The sequence below is a fragment of the Perca fluviatilis genome, chromosome 9 (genome assembly GCF_010015445.1).
Source record: "Perca fluviatilis chromosome 9, GENO_Pfluv_1.0, whole genome shotgun sequence".
NCBI classification, from domain to species: domain Eukaryota; kingdom Metazoa; phylum Chordata; class Actinopteri; order Perciformes; family Percidae; genus Perca; species Perca fluviatilis.
In genome coordinates, this window is record NC_053120.1 from 4142107 (window position 1) to 4151840 (window position 9734).

Below are 9734 nucleotides of genomic sequence, written 5' to 3' on the forward strand. Positions count from 1 at the left end.
CATGTGTCTGTGTGTGTGTGTATATATACATGGGCATTTGTACACAGACATATGAAGACACATTATTACACACATACAAATAAACACATATACACACACACACCATGTTGTGTCCTGATAGAGCTTATGGTAGATTGAGCAAAGTCTTAAAATCCTTTATCAAACTGCTTATTCAGAGGAAACTCTCACATAGACACATATGTACCCATTCAAATCTACTCAAATATGCACAGATACACATGCAATCACAGACATGTGTAGATACACACGTGTGCACACAAATATATTGTAAACCCATACACACAGAGGCACATATAAACCCATATATCTATATGTATGTACAGACATATGTACATACATGTATAAAAACACACCTCTATATTATATATAGACAGACATACACACACGTGTATACACAGACACATGCATACACACATTTGTACAGCCACATGTGTACAAACACGCATATACAGAAACAGACAGAACTTATGGTACATTGAACACAGTCTTAAAATCCTTTATCTTTGTAATAAGCTACATATAAAATATTGACCATTAATGTGTAAATAACAAGTCTGTTTCATACTGGGCTTCATAACAACTCCAGCTCCCAGTAAACTGTTCAGCTGTCAGACCGGACCGTAGATAGCAGCACACAGGCCCAGACACGGAGACAATACTGCCATCAGCATTGTTCTCACCAAACATAGTATTTCAACTTAGCGTGTTTACTTAATATCTGGTAACGCAATGGGGTCATTTGGGAGTTTATTACAGTAAATATATTACATATTGGACCTTTAAGAGCCGCACACTGATTCTACTGAAAGCTTAACTCAAACTTTACTCACTTCTCGCCATTTTTCTGGCATTAAATTCATAACGAGAGTTATCTTGAGACACTTTACAGATAGAGTAGGTCTAGACCACACTCTATAATTGACATAGACCCAACAATTACAGTAATTCCCCCAAAGAGCAATAAGCATTTAGTGCGAACAATGGCGAGGATAAACTCGCTTTTGGGGAGAAACCTGGGACATACCCAGGCTCTTGGTAGGCGGTGTCTGACGGTGCCGAGCAAACAAGCAAATGTATTCTATATTACACGAGACATTCGCTGTCTCTGGTTTGGCTTTTGTATGTTTTTTAAATATATATATATATATATATATATTTTTTTTAATTGTACTTATTGTCTTTGTCTTAATCTCATGTGCAATAAACTGGGAAAAACAAGTAGCCTATGGCTACGTTCAGACTGCAGGCAAAAGTGGCCCAAATCAGATTTTTTGGGGTCAAGTGACCAGGTCAGACTTTTTCAGAAGTAGTGTGAACACTCAAATCAGATTTAGACCACTTCCGTATGTGGTCCTGAATCAGACCCAGGTCTGATGTTTTTCAATGCGGGCGCAGTGTGAACAACCGAGGCGGATTTGATGCAACTTTTAGTCAATCTACATCGACACAATTCTGCTCCGGTGGGAGTTAGCCCGAGACACAGACAGTAAAATTAAAAACTTGACGAGGCCTACTACATGGAGAACAGTGATGGAGCAAGTCACTGGAGGGAGAGGGAGGTGTTAGACCTAATTAGTGTATGTTTATTACAGTTTTTTCCAACTGCTTACACACGTTTTCAAAACTATGTCTCCTTTTTTCAAAACTCTACACACAATTCCTAAAACTGCACACACAAAATGCAAAATGCGTCATATCTCCTTCAAAATGAAACACTGCATTCAAAATACCATAAACACATCTCAAAATGAAGCATTTGCATCAAATGGCAAACACTTTTTTCATAATAGTACATTTTTGGATATACCATGTACACACTGTTGTTCTAAATCTAAAACTCTTTTGTCGTTCATAGGCTTATATCTACATTTACGATGTTCTAGAGGTAAAGTAATCTGCTGAGAGGGGATGAAAAGTGCTCTGTAAAAAACAATGTAATGTTACAGTAAAACAGAAAATATTTATTGGGCAAAACATTACATTTGAAAGAGTAGCCCAGTGTTGTATACAGTAGCATGAAACAAGAAAACAAAAGTATAAACATATGTAAACCAAAGGTATCATTTTTGGAATAAAGAATATGTGTGTGTGTGTGTGTGTGTGTGTGTGTGTGTGTGTGTGTGTGTGTGTGTGTGTGTTGAGAGTGTTTGTGCATGCTTGAGTGTCGGGGCGGGGGGGTGTGTGTTGGGGTGGGGGGGACAGAATTGTATGCACTCTGTGCAAAACAAAGTCTGATTGATTAGTAATGCTGAAATAGTCATTAGATAGTTGCATGCAGTATGGACGCCACTGTAAAGCTACTCAAGATGGGCTTCTCTCATTGGTCAATCCGTGGTTGATCACATGATGAATAAGTGTGGCCCTGATTTCATCAGAGATGGCTCTCCTTCTTACTCTTCTTCCCTCCCCCTCCTCCTTGTTGTTATCCCCTGTCTCTTCCTCCTCCTCCCCTTGCTCTCTGTCTATTGTTGGCATCCATTGTTCAAAACAGGTAATCTGACCTCTGACCTCTGTATAGGCCTATAGTAAAGCCGTGATTGGTTAGTGTTCAGTTATGACATAATGTGTTTGCAAATGTGAGGAGTGTGTGTGTGTCCTGGTAAATAAGTGTAGCATTTTGATTGGTTGTGTTTAGAAAAGGAAAGCAAGTCACTTCCTGTTAGATTTTTGTGTCTTAGGTAGAGAGTTGTGTGTAATGTTTTGAAAAAAGTGTTTTATGCAATTGAAAGCTGAGTGAAAGGCTGAGAAATAGCTTCTGGTTTTGGAGACTTGCTGGGTAGTTTTACACTTTGAGTGAGAGGTTTCAAAAATCGTGTGACATGAAAAGATTTTGTGTGTAAGCAGTTGGAAAAAACTGTAATGTTACGGCTGCCGTTACACAAACATTTTGAAATATAAGTTAAAATGCTGACTTCCTCCTTAACCTCCCTAACTTTAGTGCAACAGCGCGCTGCGTCTAATGTCATTGCTATTGGTCTTTTGCGCATGCGGGTCAGTTCACACTGGAATCTGATATAGGCCACGTTTTAAAAGGTAATGTCAACAGCCAAATAAAAAAATCTGATCCGAGCAAAAAAATCCATATTAAGCATTAAGACTTGCAGTGTGAACGTAGCCTAAAACATCTCAGAAGGTGGTACTGGTGGTTAACTGTCCCTCTGTTACTCTAACAATGTTAAGGCTCTTTTAAGAGCCACACACTGATTCTACTAAGAGCTCTTCCTATTCCCTTAAACTCACTTCTCAAACAACTTTGTCTAAATATGACCAATTTAGAAATTTATTTAAACTCTACACATTTGTTTTATGCTGTTAAACAAGCTAATTCACTCTGTTTCTTCTACTGGTTTGTTTTTACATATTTCAATCTAGTTGTATCCATTTTTACTTGTGTACTTTTGTCTTCATCTCATCTTGGTTATATCATTGTATTTCATCAAGTAAATTAAGAAAATACTTTTTTTATAAACTCTTAAAAAGGTGATGATGTGACTACGCTTGTCCCCACCAGACTCCATGCAGAAGATCAACAATTTAATCTTTCAATCATGTAGATATTTGTGTCTGCAGTTTGGTCAGAAAAATTGTTTAAATTGTAAGAATTGGACAGGTGTTACATAACATTTGTTACCTTTAATCAGAGAATTACTAGTCACCAAAGTAAACACTGGAGCCATTTTACAACAAGCCACACATATCTCCAGAATATTCTGACACAATAATGTGTTTTAAATTGTCTATATGAACTATATAAGTCTACCATCGACTATTATGGCTTATATACTCCAAATTGTCAATGGAGAAATCGCATTGTATTTTTACATCCGGAACCGCTGTGGGTGGGACTGTTGAGCTCTATTTTTGTCTCACTTCTGTCCTTTTTTTTAAAGTTTTTGTCGCTTATTTCAAAGAAAGAAGGAAAAGAGTGTAACAATTTATTGTACAAATTAAAACAGATAAGACAGAGTTTTTACAGAATGGAATGTAACATTCACAATTTTTTGTTAGTAAGCTATTTCTGTTTTTTCCCTTTGTTGTGGTTAAATAGGTTAATTTTAACTCAAAAAGACAAACAGAAAAGTTGTGAATTTTCTCTTTAAAACAAAGGCCTATAATATATACTTCTTCTCTCTTTTTGAAATATCATTCACCGATCATTTCATGTTTTTTCTGTGGATACTCAACACTCAAATCATAGACTCAAACACAAAATAAAGAAGAAAGTACGAGTCTTTCTGTGGCCGTTATTCAGCCGTTGTGCGAGCGGTTAAGTTTGAATTCCTTTTGTCCAATAGTAACTCAGCTAAAGCGCGCGTGTCTCCCTGGACCAATCAGCGCCGCCTTGGCTCCGGCAGTTCCTTTATAAAGCCGCTGTTCTCCGGCTCTCAGCATTCTTTCTTTAGCTGTGAACACAGAGAAGACAGAGACGCTAAAATGGCCAGAACCAAGCAGACCGCCCGTAAATCCACCGGAGGAAAAGCTCCCAGGAAGCAGCTGGCCACCAAGGCTGCCCGTAAGAGCGCCCCGGCCACCGGCGGAGTGAAGAAGCCTCACCGTTACAGGCCCGGTACCGTGGCTCTGAGAGAGATCCGTCGCTACCAGAAGTCCACCGAGCTGCTCATCCGCAAGCTGCCCTTCCAGCGCCTGGTGAGGGAGATCGCTCAGGACTTCAAGACCGACCTGCGCTTCCAGAGCTCCGCCGTCATGGCTCTGCAGGAGGCCAGCGAGGCTTACCTGGTCGGCCTCTTCGAGGACACCAACCTGTGTGCCATCCACGCCAAGAGGGTCACCATCATGCCCAAAGACATCCAGCTGGCCCGCCGCATCCGCGGAGAGAGGGCTTAAACTCACCCAGCACCAGACCACACTCCCAAAAGGCTCTTTTAAGAGCCACCACACAAACCCTTAAAGAGCAAACTGTCCTATATTCTCGTATACGCAAATTTGATCTATAAGCATTTTGGAAAAATAATTTCTCATATCAGTTAAAGCAGCGTTAGTGACTATAAACTGTCTTATTTGAATATTTAGATGTGTATAAGATTGTACTGATAACCACCCTCTATGTTAACCAGGTAAGTGAACTGTAAATTACAGTTTCACCACTAACTGACTTGATTAGATTAAACTTTGTCATTGAGCAGAGTACAAAGACCGCAAAATGCAGTTTGCGTCCAACCAGAAGTGCAGAAAAGTGCAATGTTATATATAAAGTACAGACAGGACAAATATATTTCAGTGTGAGAATACATATGGCTATGTAATATGAACAATATGTACGGCTATGTGCAGTGTAGTAGCAGTGACATACTAGTAGTAAGAATAATATAGATATATGCAGTGTATTAACTGAATAAATATGGGTATACTGAATGAACCATATAGACCAGTGGGGTCAAACTCATTTTCCCAGAGGGCCACACTGGGAAAAAAGAGAATCACACCTAGCTTTTTCCCTAACTTTTGCAGCTTTCTCAGACATTTGTCCACTTTTGGTAAATTTGTTGCTTTTTCCCTAATTTTTGTATGCTTTTTGTCGCGTTTCTGTTGACATGAAGCCCTACGAAAGTCATCCAAAGAGTTCCTTCTGGGCGAATTTCTGAGTCTCAGAGTTGGTAAATCTGCCCGAATTCTGCTTTGAATGTCAGGTAATTGCAGTTCAAAAAACACTTTCCTGTGTTTTTGGTTTGGCGCACAACTAGGAGGGCCAAAAATTTATCGTGAACCCAAATTGATATACGGGCTAAATCTAAATCTACAAGGGGCTGGATTTGGCCCGCGGGCCTTGAGTTTGACACGTGTGATATGTACAGCTATGTGCAGTGTGGTAACATAAGTATAGTAAGAATAAGTGTATGTGCAGGATGGATAGTATGAAGAGCAGCATAATATGATCATGTATAGGTGTAATTACAGTGTGTACATGATGAGGAAATGAGAGGGAATGTTACACTGGCTGACAAAACAGTGTGATGCTGAATTGAAATCATGTGTTCTTAAGGTATAGTGGGAATAAAGTATAAGAATAATCAGAGTGAGCTTTATTACCAGAGCAAGTTCACAATCACATGGGATTAGCCTGCCTAAGTACTGCAACAGTTGGAAGAATACTGTACATATAGAATAGAAATATTGCAATAAAAATATGTAAAAGACACTTCATAAAATGTTTTTTACATGCGTCAGAATAACACAAATACACATTAAGTAGAGAGTAAACAGACAGTATATAAACAGATATATAGATGAATAAGGTGTTGAAATTGAAATGAAATGATTTATTGTAATAACATGTTTAATATACATTTTTATAAGACTTTGCCTCTGATATTGTTGTTTTATTTTGAAATTCATATTTTATTTTTGTATTTTGCCCTATAACATTAGCTACCATAATGTCCAAATAGTGTGTGTTTCATGCTGGTGCTTAAAAAATAAATGCTCAATGTAGAAGTTGTAAAAAGTAGGTTTAAATCTGTGCTGTAATTTTGGGGGAAAAAAAACCTTATTTCACACATTAGGACGAACCATTTGGTTACTCGAGGTGATTAAGTTAGGTCTTGGTTAAGTACCCACTATTGTTTCGGACACTTCACGTGCAAATTAAGACTGTGTGTCCCTTTTGTTTTGGACCCAGACTTGACGGTGGTAAAGGCTCTTTACGCTGAATATGCAGAACGGGCTGTTCACACATCAGGCCAGGTAGATGGAGGAACATCTGGCTGAGTGGTGTAAGGACAACATCCTGGTCCTTCACACCTCTCAGACAGAAGAGGATGGTTGGTGACTTCAGGAGTCCTCCTCCCTCCTCTAGTCTACATACATGAAGACTTTGACATTCTGTGTAGGCTACTCACAGAATAAGTTATAAGTTACTCTTATAACGGTGTTGTTGATGTGTGTAATAGGTGGAACTCGACAGAGTATAATATCTATTGGGCAAAGTCAATAATAATAATAATAATAATAATAATAATGTATACTTTATTAATTCCCCACAAGGGGAAATTACAATGTTTTCACTCTGTTGTTATTACACACACATGCACAGTACCTCAAATGTACTAATGGAGAGATGTCAGAGTGAGGGACCTGACTATGGAAAGGGGCCCAGAGCAGTTGGGGGTTCGGTGCCTTGCTCAAGAGCACCTTGGCAGTGCCCAGGCCACCAGCTACCAGTCCACTGCCATACTTTGGCCCGTATGGGGACTTGAACCAGCAACTCTCCAGTTTCCAACCCAACCCAGTTTCTGAGAGTTGGCTACAAAATTACTTGGTGTGGTGATTTTAATACAGTAACTGAACTGACGAAAATGACATTATGTAGCTCCAGTGTTTTTAAATTGCAAACTGAAGGTATAAATTCTTAAAATAAATATGCACTGAAGCTACATTAACAGATGTGTCATATAACTCTGTTATGTATAATGTATCATGGGAACAAAAAAGGAAGATGGACAAAAAACAGCCTGTGTATTGTTTGGGGACATTTTGTCTTGGGCACTTAACCCACGCTGTAGCAGTAACGTAAAACGAAATAAACACAGACAGCATGTACAAACAACACATACTGTACAATACCATACAACATATTACTGTACTACGGTCACCTGATGGTGTATAAAACACAACATGGTGTCATGCAATGCATTAGTTAAACATTAACACAAATAAATAAATAAAATAAAATAATAAAGAGAGATCACAAATACAACAATTACAAATCTCCAAATCTCCATCGCAGCACTTTATGAAAGATATTGGACTTTACACACTTGACGCACATTATTATATTTTGCACATTATGCACTGTTTTTTGTTCTTACATCTACTGTATTTATAAACTTGTATTGCATGAACTTTAATAAAGGACTTAAAACACTTTGGATTTGAATTGTGCTACATAAAGAAACTGCCTTCTGACTGTTTTACCACTAAAACTAATAATTATGTTTATTAAAATGAACAAAAACAATAAAGTAAAACTCCATCAGTTAATGTGCACAACCAGAAATAAGTCAGTATTGTCCTCTTTGGATTTGTGTTATAAAATGTGTTTAAACTTCTCAAAGCCAATCAGAAGGAAGAGTCTTAACTGCCTGCCGTTAGGCCCCGCCCAGCGAGACACAGGCCCCCTGCTCTCTCTTACGTCCGCAGATAAGACATAAATACAGCCGTTTGAACACCGTCAAGTCATTCGTTTCATCGATCTCAACTGAAAAATGTCTGGAAGAGGAAAAGGCGGGAAGGGACTCGGGAAAGGAGGCGCCAAGCGTCACCGTAAAGTTCTCCGTGATAACATCCAGGGCATCACCAAGCCCGCCATCCGCCGTCTGGCTCGCCGCGGCGGAGTGAAGCGTATCTCCGGTCTTATCTACGAGGAGACCCGCGGTGTGCTCAAGGTCTTCCTGGAGAACGTCATCCGTGACGCCGTCACCTACACCGAGCACGCCAAGAGGAAGACTGTGACCGCCATGGATGTGGTGTACGCTCTGAAGAGACAGGGCCGCACCCTGTACGGCTTCGGAGGCTAAATTACCCGGATCAACGACGACAACAACACAACGGCTCTTTTAAGAGCCACTCACTGGTCCTTAAAGAGCTCACTTCCTCTCTTCATTATCTTTGTTGAAAATATGAACTAGTTCCATCAGAAGGATTTGATATGGTGTATGAATATTATTTAAGCATGTTGTACTCTTCAAACAATTTTTTTCTACTGTTAACTACAAGATAATTACAATCAAATGTAATTGACATTACTGGTCTCATTTAATCTATTTATATTTATCTGATGGGTTAGTGGTGCTCACTGTATTGCATGTACACCTACAAAGAACTTGGTCAAACATTAATTTACCAATCTTTTAATTACTTTTAAGCATGAAGAATAATGTAGCAGGAATAGAGCTCAGTTCCTCTATTTATCTTTGTTCAAATAATAATTTAAGTTTATCAGAAGGGCTTGCTGCAACTTGTGTGAAAATAATTTTGTGGGCCTTCCTCTAGATCACCTGGCAAAAGCCCCATGTAGGCTGAGTCCTTTGCAGGAGCTTGTGTTCAAATCCGACCTGCATGTCATGCCCAATCTCTTACCTTTCCTGTCAATCTGAAATAAAGAGAAAAGTCCCCCCAAAAAATGTAACCATTTTGGCATGGTTATGATGGCACCATGATAACACATCAGTCTTTTCCCCTGTAAAAATATTACACATAATCAGGATTAAGCATTTAAAGCAGTGACATAACATATATCAATTGCCCTGAATATTCTAGATATAACTTGTATTTGTACTGTTTATATTGCTCAGCTTACAGGTTCAGTGATGGTTTTTGTATCGCATACACCTCAAACTAACTCGCTGTAACATGTATCTATGGCTAGAGACTCCACATTTCATTTAATTCGTTAGATACTACTTCCAGTAAACATCGGAGGGGTGCTTCCTGATACAGAGGCTTGCAAAAGTATTCATACCCCCTAAACTTGTCCACATTTTGTCACCTTACAACCACAAATGTAAATGTATTTCATTGGGATTTTATGTGATAGAGCACATGTGTCAAACTCAAATTCGGCCCCTTGCAAATTTAGATTTAGATTTGCTAAATTCTACGATGGCTAAGGAACTCTTTTGATGACTTTTGTAGGACTTCATGTCAACAAAAATGCGACAAAAAGCGAACAAAAATGTCGGAAAAAGCAACAAATT

At 38.9% G+C, this 9734-nt stretch overlaps 1 protein-coding gene across 1 annotated transcript; it reads left to right on the top strand.

Moving 5' to 3' along the window:
* Positions 1-4386: 4386 nt before the first annotated feature.
* On the top strand, positions 4387-8897 carry LOC120565404 (histone H3-like). The gene is made up of 2 exons (XM_039811213.1): positions 4387-4799; positions 8243-8897. Exons 1-2 carry the CDS (start codon positions 4456-4458, stop codon positions 8553-8555), a joined length of 657 nt encoding a protein of 218 aa, XP_039667147.1. The 5' UTR covers positions 4387-4455; the 3' UTR covers positions 8556-8897.
* The last annotated feature ends 837 nt before the right edge of the window (positions 8898-9734 follow it).

Excerpts from the sequence above, each read along its gene's own strand:
- LOC120565404 (XM_039811213.1), top strand. The coding sequence starts at position 4,456 with ATGGCCAGAACCAAGCAGACCGCCCGTAAATCCACCGGAGGAAAAGCT. Across the intron at positions 4,800-8,242 it reads AACCTGTGTGCCATCCACGC|AATGTCTGGAAGAGGAAAAG; the intron begins CAAGAGGGTCAC and ends TCTCAACTGAAA.